Below are 15,713 nucleotides of genomic sequence, written 5' to 3'. Positions count from 1 at the left end.
AATGTGTCTTTGTGATCATGTTTTTGTTTGCTCGGAGATGCTTTCACCAGACGTCACGCATGTTAAATTGATTACATATCACTGTATCTCAACATGTTGATATATTGCTGCAGTAATTCAACTTAAGAACCTTCCTCGAGGGCATAGCTCCCTCCCGGTGTGTGAGTTGTGACCTCATTCCAAGGTTACACCACTGAACTATTTGCAGTAAGTCTTTATGAAAGAAAGCTCAGCTCTGGGAATTGTTGGGAGAAGTAATTTACACACATTCCCGGGTAAAGAATGAATTGTTTACCTTGATAGACCACATCCCAGGCTGTGGGTCCTTGATGTTGACAACTTTGGCAGAGTTGGGAATGTGCAGGAGCTCCGTCAGGCCATCACTCTTCCCCACCAGCTTCCCTAAAGGCCGACCGTGAACACAGACACAATTATTCATCTTTTCTGCAGCTTTGATTGATGCAAATAAAAGCGCTAAACACATCTTGGTTATATTGATGTTTGTTGTTAAATTATAAAGATGCAGATTATTGTCCAATCCAGACCGATCATAGAGAAAAAAATAGGTTTGTGTTTGGTGTAATTACTTTAACTCTAGCTGATCTGTGTGCTGTACTCTTCCACAGCTAGATTCCTCAGTTACAGCCAAGTCGCCAGAATAAAATGTTGGCAAATCACAGACACAATAAATGTCTACGCTACCTATGTATCATGTCAGCATTTCTACAATACTGGTTAAGTGACATATTTCAGATTACATTAATATAAGATCACTTTCTCTAGACAGTTCACAAGACGGCTGTTTGAGATCACTGGTATTTTTTTAGCAAGACATCATGACATTTTGCGGCCATTCTTCTGGCAACAAAACCTGGTATTTTAACCCAGACAACAATCTTTTCGTAACCCAACCAAGGAGTTTTTGTGCCTAAACCTTACCAGATCTTCACCACAGCGCTGTCACAACATAAAATTGAAACGTAGAGTTACAACATATCCAATGTACAACACAAACATTGAGTCTTGCGATTGTGCTAGTAGACAGCTCTATTTCCCAAAAACTAAAGTTTCCTCCTCTTCATCTGCTCATTGATTTAGAGAGTGTGAGACCAAAACCTGAAGATTATACTTAAGTGTGAAGCTACTTAAAGGCTTGTCTGCTTTTAAAATCCACTGCACCTGCACTGTAAGTGTCTCAATGCTCATTATCATTGTTCATACCATTATCTGTCCAAACAACATAATTGACCCAGGAACAACCAGAATAGTTTTTTGTTTTTTTGTGTGTGTTTAATTGGAATTTTGAAGTACTGATACAGAAAAAAAATACAATCGCTGTCATGTTAAGCCAGCAATCTTTAGTGGTCTTTCCTTTTGCATGTGAAAAATGGGCAACAATGAAAGGACTATTTTCCTCATGTCATGTGCCACAGAGTGAGAGCACTTCCTCAGTCATACATGATAAATACACAAATTATTCATCATCCAACATCCTCATTTCATCAAAATCTCCCATACATGTTCAGATGGGACGAGATCTGAGATGTGGTGACTCAGTGAGCCCTTGTTACCTGTATAAAAGCAACTGATTTTGTTATGTTTCTGCACTCATTTTTTTTTTTTTTTAGGCTTTTTCTACTTCCACGACCGCCCATAATTAATACCACAATTTCAAAAATGAAGAAATGAAGAAATCCTATAGATATTCATTTTAATGAATGGTAACACTTCTCTTACCTTGTGGGTTTATTATCTCAATTTTGGGTGCTGGGCCGCTGAGGGCCACGGTGACTTCCTTGAGGCTGGGGTCAAAGGGCATCTGCCAGGTGTTGCTGACCCCGCTGAAGTGATCCGTGGACAGCAGGTGGACCTTGGATGACTGCACCGCCTCCTCCACCCATTTCAGAACCTACAGGAAAGGGAAGAAAATGTGAAAAATGCATTGTTTATCATTTATATTGTGGAAAAAGTTCTACGATGGGGTACAAGCTAGATAAGGTTCAATATGTTTAGACCTCGGTGTTTAAAAAATAACTTCGTTAAGGAAGTCGTTATTCATTTGCAAACACAATTCATCTACCAACTAACACACACCCACACCCACACACACACACACACACACACACACACACACACACACACACATTTACCCACTCAGCTGCATACAAGGTCATCCCCTCAACATGTGCAAAGCTTTCATCAGGAAGTCATGTTCCCTCATGTGCTGCCCTCCTGTTCCCCTGTGTCCCTACGGAGAACTCATGGCTACTGTGTGAGACCCAGACACTATTTAACTCAGACTTTGTAAAGGAGCAGGCATTTGAGATGTGAGAGTAATAATACAAAGTGCAGTCTTTTCAAAAAGTCTCAGGATAAAGCTGGGTGCACGGAGAAAAAGAAATGAATTGACTGAACAGTACAGTTTCTAGATTCATTGTCAATTTGAATATGTTTAAGCACTGCAAAAACAAACCAAACCATGTTCAGGATATTTGATACTTGTGTTCCTCAAAACTATACTTCATTTCCAATTTACTTTGCTGCTTCCTTTGAAATCTGCCCTAGTGGCATGGACTATAAAAGGGGTGTTGCACGTAATCCTGCAAATGTTTTTAGTGAAAATGAAGCTACTCATGAGCAGATTTAACAGAAAGACAAAGCAAGAGAGACAGAGAAGGTGATTACATAAATATTAATATCAAATCAATTCTTACTGAGAAGTGGAACAAAGAGCGTTCAAATCCAGAATCCCTTTCTCCCTCAGCAAGGACTCTTATCTTACAGCAATAAAACAGCAATACTATTCAAAACTTGAGACTTTGACTCACTGCCCAGTCCAAGACTGATGATTTACGCTTCTTGGAAAGGTTAGAAAGAGCTGAGGTATGCATCAATCAATTAAATGTTTCCTGCACATTTGATCTGGAGTCCAGACTTGAACGTGGGCACAGCAAAAGACACGAGAGATGCTGTAAAACCTTCTACTGACGTTTAATTTACACAGCCTAGAGGTACAATCGAGGCAAAGCTGAAATGATTTCAGTACTGTGACCAAAGAACATCTTTTGAAACTATAAAGTTTTTATTTTGACTCTGAAACTTGAACATTTGTACTTGCAAAGAAGCAAAGCGAGAGTTCAGTAATGCACTTACCTCATTGACTTGTTTCTTGTCTAGATGGAAGACCTGCCCGGAGCTGGTGGAGGCGATCTCCTCGTAAGCCTTGTAGCCAATGTGAGTCCTATCATCACAGTCCCCTGTCAGCACAAACACCACCTACACACATATACACACATATAAACATGTGATCTCTTTACATATAAACTTAATATACTGTATGATATGTTACGATAATATCCAAACCTGTGACTGTTTCTGCTGAATGAGCTGCAGGACTTCGTGGGTCAGCTTGTAATCTTTGGAACGGGCATCTGTAAAGACGTAAATAAAGGATCCTGGCAAGGAAATCTCCAAGGCAATCTTGATGGCACCAACGCTCATCTCTGGACAGTCCCCTCCTCCCTGAGGAACAGAAAGGTATCGTCAGCAAATGGTATGCATGTAAATAGGTTTGTGTGAGTTTGTGAGTCACTGCCACAGTTCTTTGATTTGTCAGTCAAATATGTTGTACACCTGTACAGTCTAATGCAATCTAATACAACATCCCTGCCAGAACATCTATCTTTACGAAGCTCATGATCTTCTGTTTTTGGTGACGTTATCAGAAATATCTAAATGTCATTAGATGTTGATTGTTGAGGTCATAGTTAAACTTGGTGTTGTACTGTACTTGGTATTTTCTGTCCTTCCAATGTCAGCGCAATTTTATTTTCTGCGCCCACCAGTTCTGGGTTCTGTGTGACTTAAATAGACATCTACCAACTGCGCATGAGTGGGATATGTTTTCCAAGCTGACTCCAGAAAGTAGTATGAACAGAACTACTACACCTCTGTGGTGTCCACAGTTGTAAAAAGAACTGAAATGAACAGAACTGGTTTCCTCTGGACAGATAGAATACAAAAACAACTTTGTTACAAACTGAATCTCTATTTTTTTTGCTGTTTATTGCTGAATCCTCTATTTTTGGTGAATATTATTTGACCTTGCTTAACCCTAACCTGCAAAAAAGCCAACGTGGATAAACTCAAGCTGCTTTTGTAAAACGTCCATGTTTTTGGAGAATAATTTTTTAAATGTAAACTATAGTCAGGAAAAAAAATCTGTTGATCATTATAAATCCAGATGTGCTAGCAATGGCATAGCCCTCTAAAAAGTGTTAATCATTGATTTGGAAAATCATAACACCCCTGTAGTGTCACAGTGTTTTTACTAGGTAAATTAATATTACAACAAGAAAGCATTTAGTAGAGCAAAAGCCAACACATAACAGTTCTGCAAACTTACCAACTCTGTCATTGATTGTTTAAATTTCTCTTCCAGATTCAATTTCTAAATAAAACTGCATTTGCATTTCCGCTGCCGCTATGGGGTGGTTGAGTCCTGTAGAGTGAAGGATAAGAGGCCCAGGCCATCTCCCTGTACACACTGCTAGCCAGAAGCTCCCAACATTGGATATGTGGCTCGAGGAAATACGAAATGTTTAACATGTAGAGGAATTAGATTCAAATTACATTCAAACAGAGAGGGACTTATGTGCATAGTTTGCTGTATTTCTACACCACTTTCAAAATCAATCAGTTTGATCTGTCTTTGTCATCCACTGCTCACTGTCCACTCTCTGTTTCTGTCTTGTTGGTAGGGTCAAAGACACATGTTCTCTGAAGCAGCCCAGCAGACAGATTTCTGTGTGTCTGAGGGGTTCAGTAGTTAGCCATGATGCATCAGCCCCAAGATCAGTAACATCTGGATTGGAGTGACCCATGATTTCAGGCCAAGGGGGGTGAAAGGTGAAGAGACATTAATCCTCTGTTTGTCCTGAACCCCAACATCTCCCCTTTGACCAAAAAATCCACTCACCCATCCCTTGATTACCCCTGACATTCAGCCCGATTGTGCACTTTTGTTGCCTAACATCTTCACCCGTACACACAATGGCCCTAACGTCAGAAGAATTTCATTTTCAAGAAAATGTCAGTTCCAAAGAGTATCTTTCCATGCACTCTAGCCAAAACCTCTTCAGGGGTTGTGCAGGTGAAGAGGTGAGGGGAGGAAAAACAGACTCAGGAATGAAGCAGCAAGTCAGAGGAAACTGGATCTCTTCCATGCTGCACACAACACGCTCGCACTCCAGATTAGCAGCAGCACACGCCAAGGATGCACTGACACTGGCCAAATCTTTTTCTTCAAAGGACAGACCTCTGAGTACGACTTGTCTCTGTTTGTGTCCGTCTCTCTGTCATCCTTTGACATCAAGAGTACCAGTTTTGCAATTTTTCTGCTTTTCTCTAGTATTACAAAACAGGATTTCTGCACAATTTCCTTCTCTCTCCAAGTGATTACACAAATACTCGAACTTGGCAGAAGTCTGTTTATCTTTCTAGCCATTGTATGTTTTTGTTTATATATTTGTTTGTAATGGTGCAGGAAGGCAAATAAACATATGGTCTGAAGAAGGTTTTTTCAAAAAGCAAGGTCAACATATGACCAGTGCCTTGGAGCATTAGAGCCCCTTGCTACATTATGTGAACGAAAAAATCCACTAAAATGGTAAAAGTAATAGAAAGTCACGAACTTCTTTCATCATTCAATGTGGACTGATTGATCGGTCTTGGTTTTAATCAGCTAACGAACGTTCCAGCCCAGACGTCACAGTCTGCTGCTTTTATCAAGGCCAGATGACCTTATGCTACTGCTGCTGACTCCTTGGATTGATGAATGTGATCTCTCCGTCTGAACTCACCTGAACGTACAGCTCTCTCAGCTCATACTGGAACTTCTTGGGGTCTGTTGTGATTGTTACAGGTCCAATCTCTGCAAGAAAACAACAGAAATAGGCTCTGTGATTAATAGGGCCACAGACCTAAGCATCAGATAAATAACCAAAAGCATTTTTGTTTCCTAAACTCTTCTCTTTGGCCAAATATTAGTTTTGGCAGCTGTGTACGGACATCCAGAGTAAAATGTCACAATATGGACTGCAGTGAGGAAAAACTTCAGGAAGGGTGATATATTTAACTAACGGGGAGAGAGAAAGAAGGAAATGTGATAACAATTCAAAAGACTGACAGATGATAAAAACATAAAAGGAATGACAAGGAAGATCATAGTTTTAAAATGTTACTGAAGGCAGATTTGATATAATGATGACAATGATTTGAAGGTCTGTGCTTATAAGAAATGTGAGCTCTGAAAGACTTTTGAGACCAGATATACAGTACTTCCTGTATATCTGGAGCAGAAATGGGGGCAAATGATGACACCCATACTGTTAATGGATAAAAAGTTAAGAAGAACGAGTTAAAAAAACCAAAAACATTATGTGATGTCAGTTTATGAATGATCGGATGAATTTGTCGCCAAGTTTACTGAAAGCAGTCGAGCATGACTGCACTGTTATTCCACTGGGATTACTCATGCTCTCATTTGTGAGCAACATGATGATTTCTGTAAACAACTGAATAGAATCAATTACGCAGTAAATATGAAGTATGACAGACCTTCAACTGGATAGGGTTATAAAGTATGCCTGCAACTACAAAACAAAAGAGCCCACTGTTTTGTTGGTTTATTGGTTTGTCAGCAGGATCACACAAAAACTACTGAACTAATTTCCACTAAACTTGGATGGAAGAAGGGTCTCAGCAAAGAAAAGATCTGGATAAAGAGACAGATCCAGGAATGTTTTCTCACTTTCTTTAACATTGTGAGATAGGGTGGTTTTTCAACATTTTTGTTAATTTCTCAAGGAAAAATCTGGATCTAGAAAATTTAAAGATGTTTTACCTGACATTGGACTGGGCTTGATTGAATTAAAGCGGACTGTTAGGTATTGTCATGAGATTATCAAACAGTAGGAAAATGTCTTCATCGTGACATCCATCTTGTGTATCCAGGCAGAAAGTGAAGGTGCCTTTCCTTGGGTTTTTGGCCTCTCTGTGGTTGCAGATGAAAGACTTTTCATTTCAGTGAATGTAATGCTCTTGTGTCACTGTTCACTTAGGATTTGGCCCAAGTGAGGCCATCTTTCACTGTACCGTAAATGTAAAGCATCGACACCACTTCGTGACAACATGGCCTGTGCTCTGTACCTCTGCCAGTGTTGGTAGTCACCGCTGTTTCTCGGCTTACTTTGTTCTATCCGTTAATGAGCTGCTAAGCCCCTTCTTGAGTCAAACTGTGTGACTTCAGCCACTGCAGCTGTGCTGAGGAATGAGCCTGATGAAGGGCTGCGCACACACTCAGGTACACACACACACACACACACACACACACACACACACACACACACACACACACACACACACTACAGCTCTGCACATGCAAGCAGATTGGAAAACAAGGTTTCCCTTGTTGAAGAGAGGTAATTTCAAAGGATCCCTGACTTTTGAAAAAGGACACAGTTTGAAGCATTTTACAGTCTTCAACTCTGTCTAGATTCCCACCTGAGAAATTTGGCCGTTAAGTGGAGTGCTGAGCCTCATTAAACACACTTATCATTCAGAACTTTCTATTCTTCTGTCTCAGTTGTTTGTTTTTTTTTAGTAAAAACATTTAAGGCTTTTGAATTTGACATAACTTTGTGTAAGGAGGAATCAGAAGCATTTTCTTTCCATTCGTTTCAAGCAGTATCACCTTACATTTCTTCTTGAGAAACACTCCACAAGCACTTTCATTTTATATAATAACATACACAAAGAAGTAAAAAGCCTTTTTTCCAAATTACCCAGATTTTGGCATCCTTGTAAATTCTCAAGGTGGAGGGCAGGAACATTTGCAGCGATCAGAGACACTTTTTAAAACTAACATGGAAATGTGTCTGGCTGCTATGAACGGAACATGGATCTCCGGCCAAAGTTTTCAGAGATGGAAAAACTGACATCTCTTTCCTTGTGGGAGAAGTTCCCATGGCTGTTGTAAGTATTCTTTAGACCATTTTGGCTATGGTGCCCGTAACCACAGGCACCCTCTTTGCACCAGCACTGTGGAAAACCAAAGCTAATAGTCATGACCTCCAAACAGTATGAGATGACATGAAGTTAACTCATCAAACTTTGTAATGATCTTTGACTTTGACATCTCAAGATAAAGCGAGCACTGCTGTTCATTGTTACTCTCTCTCTAAATGTGCATTTATCCACATTTAGAAACCAGAGCATGAGTACTTGTCTTAGTGTCATTTCCAAAGTTATGATTATTCGTGCCCGGGAGCTTCCAAGTTCTAGCAGTCCACCAGAACTGTTGGGGGTTGAGTGTCTTCTCCAAGAGCACCTCAGGCATTGTGGTTAAGAGAAGGGAAATCATTACTGCTTCATTTTCAAAAATATGTTCTCCCCGCAGGTCTGGAGACTCAAACCATTGTTCCCTTGTGCTAAAGAACCTTTATGGTAGAGTCTGACAGATGTGCAGTTTTTGGGGCCGATGCCAATATAAGAGAGTAAAAAATCTGGCCAATATACACACATTTTTTGCAGTGAAACCCCTCATATGTGGTTATCAAACACTTTTTCCGCATGATGCAGGATATTTGACAGGTTAACAATAAACTTTATTGTCTCCAGCGAACTGGAACAATAAACTTCACTCAGAATTTAATAATTAAAAGCCCCAAGCATTTCCTTGTGTTTACACCAAACATAAAGTAAGACGTATATACAAAGCCAGTGCAAAGCAAATACACAAGTAGAAAATATTCAGCTTGAGCGAAAAAGTTGTGCATGTCATGTGGCTTTGCAGAGAGTTGTGTGGTTAAGACCAAACGGAGCAGTGAGACAGAGCCACTGCTAAGCCTTGAGAGCTGGTGAGCTCTGGAGGAGAGAGCCAGGGTTTCTGGAGGAATAAACACCCGAAGTAATACTCAACTCTGCTCTGATCCAGAGCCATTTGGCAGTGGGAGGACAGCTTAGAGTCTGCTGACTGGAGGGGAAATGCACTGCAATTAATGAACATTCAACGAGGAGAGGGGATAAGACTGGAGGGAAAGTTGATTGTTGAGCCTCATTCCCAGGTCACCAAATACCGATGCTTTGGGTTGGCGATGCACAGCATTAGCTGTCTACGTGAATTGTTTTTTAAACACAGATAATACTGGACCAGAATCTTTCCCATTTGTCCACCACATTGAAATCTTCCAGGACACGTGGACCGGCACTAACAGAGACTCTGCTACACATGTAGGAGAAATCTTAACACGGTGTTCTGGCTGCAACACAGGAAATAGCTGCAATGCTTTTTTTGTGATGAAAAGAAACACATAAATGGCATGAACATGGCCAAGTGAATGAAATCAGAGTGAAAGAATGCTCTAAAGTCTGACAAAGAAGGAAGAACAAAGGAGAGAAAATGACCAAATCAAACAAACATCAAAATGATGAGATGAGCTGATAGTTGTTGACACAGGTGGACTTGAAATAAACAAGCAAAACAAATAACTGCAGCCTCCACCTTGATATTTCCCACAGCATTCACCCGTGATGCCGGCTGTAAAAGCATGCATCTGCAAATCACGTGCGAGCTTAAACACTCACAGAAAGTCTAATGGGATGGAACAAACTGGCAACTGTCCAATGGCAAACTTAGTTTCACCTCCGCTGACATTAGGGCTTAAAGTAATTTGCTGGGAATCTCTCATGCATTCACTGTGGAGTGAGCTTCTCTTTCCTTACAACATCAGCAGCAAGGAATTCCAAGGCCAATGCACTGAAAGGTCACAGCCGGTAACATCTTCCAACCAAATAAATTCAGAATTTTGGCAGCAATAAATAAGACATGAGAGCTTCACAAGCTGCTTCGATGCATAACAGACAATTGAAAGAGACATTGTTCTGTGAACTACTGACATTTCTTCAAAGCTGTGCCCATGATACGATGTGGCAGTTTGGGAAAGTTATGCTCTTTATGTGCTCTGTGTTTGTTGATGGCAGTTTATTTAGCAGTGGCAGCAATCCCATTTACCTTCTGCAACCTTTGTTTTCATTTTATCATTCCTGAAGGCAAAGACCAACTTCTTCCCAACTCATAATCATTCTGTATATAAAGATCTAATCGCAAGCTCCAGAAAACCAATGCTGTGGCACTACAGACCAACAGGAACCCCTAAACTGAACCTTCTGTTCTTCGTTACCAGTAGTTACACAGTCAAAAAGGGCTTCAACTGTTAAAGGATATGTTCACCCAAAAATGAAAATTCAGTCATTATCTACTCATGCCTGGTGAAGTTTCATAGTCCACAAAACATTTCTGGAGCTTCACAGTATTCTCTGAAGCAACTGAAGTAGATCAGGACTTGTTCTAAATCATGAAGAAACAACTGAAGAAAACATAAAATGGCTCCAAACAGCTCGGCCGGCTCAATCCAAGATTCCAGAGATCCCGAGATCCCAAATTGATTTTAAAAGATGTTATTTACACCCTGTTTAAAGCCAAACTCTTTGCTGTAGCTGCTAAGTTAAAAGCGTGAGTGCGCACCCAGACTTAAGTGAGTGCATAAACTCAGTCGCGCGTCAAGTCTGTAAATAACGTCTTTTTAAATCAATTTAAGATCTCAGGGGCTCCGGACACTTTGATTACGCCAGACGAGCTGTATGGAGCCATTTTATGTTCCTTTGTGGTTGTTTTTTACATTCGAAAACAAGTCCCCATTTTGTGGAGTACAAAGCTTCACTTCACTTTTCATCGGCATTGGGGTGGTGAGTAAATAATGACTGAATTTTCATTTTTGGTGAACTGTTCCTTTAACTTTTTCCTATTTTACTGGCACCGGTTAATTAACGGTTTAAGATTTTTATTGGCAAAATGTCCCCTTATTTGCCCAATTACGCAAACTGATTTGAATGAGTGTCTGTATGTTACTAGTGTGAGTACTTCACTCAAACTATGGCCATGTCAAAGAAGTTTCCCTGTCCAACAAAATTCAGCAGGTTACACAACATGTAGCTGTTACAACACTTAACAGCAGCAGAGGCTGTAAACACACACACTGCTCCCTGTCATTCTGCTGACTCAGGGTAAAACCTGCCAGAATGAGAGTGGCTGTCATCCTGACCGTCAGCTATGGGGCATAATTCACTTAATCAGCCCCACTGAGAAAACACATGTGAAACAGCACACGGTGCAATTAGTGTGCCTCGGTGAGGAAAGTGTCCCGCGCTATACATACTGCACACAAAGGAGCTAAAATTGTGTGCAGACTTTCGGTATATGTGAGGTAAGGCACGCAAGTCCATTTACGCTCGACATATAAATGCACACACAAACACAAACAAATATACTGCAGATTAAAGGTCAACAACACAGTGCTTTGTAATTACCTCAGTATCAGCAGCCATCACTCTTAATAAAGCGCACACATATGCTGTGTGTCCTTTGGGAATAAGCAACTTTCTTTCTTTCTTTCTTTCTTTCTTAATTGCTCACTCTCCTCTTCTTCTTTCAATGCTCTTAAACTACTAACTTAATTTCCTTTATAATTTATTTTTAACTTTTTCTCCCTTTATTTTCTTTTTAATGTGACTTCCTTTCTTGCTTGCCTTTTTGGCAGAGATCTAAATCCCTAATTAAATTTGCTCAAATTGGCCAGCTTGACGCAAGACACCGGTGGTGAAATCACCCTGAAAGATTATCCCAAACAGGAAATTGCAGCCTTGTGAAAGATTAATTCCTGCTTTATACCAAATTCATATGTGTTGCCTATTTAAAATGGAATAGCATATTGAAGAGGAATCTCACGGGATGATAATCTCCATTTAGTGTTATTTTTTCAAACTTAAAAAGATCATATTTTGGGTTGATGTGAGCTGACTGTGTTATAATCTCTGCTTCTACTCTTTCCTCTGGATTGGAAGTTTATCAGTCACCAGGCTGCAAAATCAATGCTCAATCTTGCCTCTGCTTTTCTCTCTTCAGTTCTTTGCTTCATTTCTTCACAAGCTTTTTCTTTCTGCCCCTTATTACAGTGCCTCTCTTCTTTTCTTTCATACTCTGGCTCCTTTAAACTGCATCTTTTACCCTGTTTGACTTCACCAGCTGCCATCTAATGGTTGAGGTTTCGCCCTGAGCTACAGAGCTGACAACAGGCTTGATTTCAAACCACCACAAACTGAACTTGTGATGGAAACTTCTCCACACAACCAACAGAGAGAGAGAGAGTAGGACCACCAGGCAGCAAAACTCTGCTCGTTGAGGCGCTGCATCTCTGCATTCTCTCACTTCACCCGACGAAATTGGATGCGTCTAAGGACGATGCGCCACAAAACCGCAGCTCTCTATTAATGGCGCTCATGAGTTCAAATGATCACACAAAGCCACTCACACACAAACATATAGTGAGACACGACCGATGCACACGCCACACACACAGACGTGTAATCCCTCCCAGATGCATGGCTTGATGAGGAGCACGTTCCAGAGACTGACTGCAGATCTGAACCCCCCGCCAGTCATCCATCTGACATGAAAACTCATGCCGGAGACAAAAAACAGAAGAGGATGCAAGTCTTAATCAAGTTTGTGCCGTGCATATGTGTGTGTGTCAAAATGTATGATTGTCATTTGTGGGGATGTGTGGTTCTCTGCGTTTTACATTCATGCGACCAAAGAAATATGGGGACCTCACAGCAAATGGATATCTCCTGCCTGTATATGTACTGTGTATGTTCAAGTGTGTACATACTACTCTGTTGTTTGAGGTACTTATCAATAGTCAGTTTATCACCTGCAGTAGATGGTGATCAGCACACGCCCAGTTTTAAGCAGTAGTCAACACTGGTGTAAGAAGCTGAGCAATATTCTGCTGTCGACGGATTCAACAGCAAAACGTATTTTAGCCACCTAAACAAATCTGAACCACTTGAGGTGTACACTATATTTGAATTTGAATATTTTGACCGCTTTACCTTGCTGATAAACACCCCGGCCATTGGTAAATTGCATTCCTCAATGCTCTCTCCAAAGCCACCAGACTCTTTTGACAAAAACAGCAATTTTAGTAGACTAAACATGGAAGTTGCTGGTCTACCGCTGCCTCAATCAGTTAGTTTGTTTGTGTTATTGTGTTTTAAAGGGTTAGTTTGGATTCACAAAAGTCACACAATACCTGAAACACATATTGCCTGTAGCAGAAATACCTTAATCAGCATTGGAGAAGAAAAGCACAAGTTTTCGATGAAGAGCAGCAGACTTTGAAACGATTACAGCCCATGGGATCTCTCGACAATCCAACCTGACCAGCCGGACCGCCCCAAAGAGAACGAGGGTCTGTCTGAGACTGTTGTGCCTACATCTTTACAGAGACCTGTTTCCACCTCGACATCCCGGATCAAGCTGAGCACTTGACCGATGGGCCGTGCTCTGTCTCCTCTATTTGTCACAATCCGCTTTCCAGGACTGAAGAAATAGCACTAAATTAATGTGTAAATCTTTGTTTCTTGTTTCAATCAGTTATTAAAAGAAATCCAACATGACAACAACTGAACAGGCTGTATGTAACATGAGAGTATAAATGTAGATGTATATCCGTCATTACCTACATTTATACAGTGCCATTATCCTGTGCAAGTCAAGTCTCTGTGCAGTAATATCAATAAACTTTTATGCTATCAGTATCACACCACAAACCATGTGTGCATTGCAGATACGGATACAATAATCCATTGTGTTTGTATATGTGGAAGGTGTATATAGTCTTCTATTATTTCTACTTTATCCTCTTGCTTTACCTTGTTTCATCTTTATCTATCACTATCACTCAATCACGTTTTCCTTCTGCTTCTGACTCTTGAACTGCTGTAAAAATTGAATTTCCTCGGTGGAGGATCAATAAAGTCCCACATCTTATCTTATGATACTGTTCATTTTATATGCCAAATACTATATAATGGCCTGATATGTGCCTTCTTGATGAGGTTCACCTGTACCTGTTCAAACTAACATTGTACTACTTCACAAAATTACATTATACTGAACCTGAACAGTTTCAGCCTGTAGGTAGATATTGAACTCCGTCATCCTTTTGACAGCAGTAATTCACTAAAATGATCCAAGGAAACAATGTGTGCTGGACCAGAGATTTAAAAAAAAAAAAGCTAAATATCTGTCATCACAGGCCATATGTGTGCTATTATCGCACATGGTTGTCATAAAAAATTATCTAAAAGTCATAAATTAATAACAGCCAGAACAGTTAAGCAATTGAAAGATGATTTCAACTTGTTACAGCTTTCTTTTTGATGCTCAGTTTACATCTGGTCTGGGTAAGAGGCTTAGTGGACCCAACGAAGATGTCATTTCTGGAGGATCGACATAAGCATTATCACATGTTGGCAGTCAAAGCTTTTAGTCTAATTCTCACCACAAACTCTGTATTACTATATGACCAAATGTGACGTGTAGATTTGAGGATTTTCTACAAAGAAAAACATAAAAGGGAGAGTTGAATGTAATCTGTGTGTGTGTGGTTGGGCGACCACCTAGACTATGTGTCTGAATACCAGCCACACGGGAAGAACGCAGACAAAAGGAAGAAGGAAAGGAACAAGGGGACACAACTAAGTGGATAATTTATTACTCCAAAACAAGACAGTGGACCATTTGGTTTGACTTTGTACTCTGTTGTGTTCATGAAGATGATGTTCAATCTTTTACACTACATACTGTCTGCCTGCAAAATGCAAATGGACTTGCATTTCTATAGCGCTTTTACAGTCTACTGACCGCTCAAAGCGCTTTACATCACATTCACACACTGATGGCTGAGGCTGAGGTGCCCACTGCTCATCAGGAGCAATTTGGGGTTCAGTATCTTGCTCAAGGACGCTTCGACATGCAGCTGGGGGAGCCGGGGATTCAAACCAACGACCTTCCGATTACTAGACGACCTATCTTACCTCCTGAGCTACAGCCACCCCAGATGTTAAGAAATATTTTTGCATGTTGTGGCATTCATTTTCCATGTACAGAATTTGTGATTCGTTAGAATACATGGCACATATTCAAAACACTTGACTCAGGTTGGAGTGCTCCAGTAGCTCAGGTGGTAGGGCAGGTGTCCTATGTATAGAGGCACTGTCCTCACTGCAGAGGCCCACGGTTCGAGTCTGACCTGTGGCCCTTTACATCCGCCCTCTCTCTCATCCCATTTCCTGTCACCTCTCAATGCTGGCCTAACAATAAAACCACAAAAAGGCCAAAACATTTTAAAAAATACACTGACTCGGGTAGAGGCAAGATGTTCGTTCTCCTGAACAGGATTCAAAGAAAAGCACCACAAGGAGTAATGAGTTATGGATTTCTAAGACCCTGTGTGACCCTGTCTTCCAATTTGTCCTTTGACTCTACATGTTCTCAGTCATGCCATTGAACTCTGGCAAATGGGGAAACAATACATAAATCCATCTGGAGCACATTAGTTTACCATTTCATATTATTTCAGGATTTAATTGTAGTTTATTGAACCAGTGAGTTGAGTTTTTGAGCACTATTTAAAGCAGCTACAAGCATCTGTTTTCTTTTGGGAAAGTAAAACATTGTAGCCGACATTGATGAATGGCGCATTTACTTTGAGATTAAGGATCTATTGTCTGAACCAAAGCAGGAAACT

At 40.5% G+C, this 15,713-nt stretch overlaps 1 protein-coding gene across 1 annotated transcript in view; it reads right to left on the bottom strand.

Moving 5' to 3' along the window:
• Positions 1-15,713, bottom strand: part of hmcn1 (hemicentin 1) — a 92,616-nt gene that overhangs the window by 65,050 nt on the left and 11,853 nt on the right. The window contains 5 exon segments of the mRNA XM_073477320.1: positions 296-402; positions 1,738-1,909; positions 3,154-3,276; positions 3,364-3,522; positions 5,862-5,932. Of these exon segments, the coding sequence (XP_073333421.1) occupies positions 296-402; positions 1,738-1,909; positions 3,154-3,276; positions 3,364-3,522; positions 5,862-5,932 (632 nt within the window).

Source organism: Pagrus major, chromosome 11, assembly GCF_040436345.1.
Source record: "Pagrus major chromosome 11, Pma_NU_1.0".
In the NCBI taxonomy this organism is placed as follows: Eukaryota; Metazoa; Chordata; class Actinopteri; order Spariformes; family Sparidae; genus Pagrus; species Pagrus major.
Note: the sequence above shows the minus strand (reverse complement) of the source record. Positions and strands in the feature narration are given on the sequence as shown.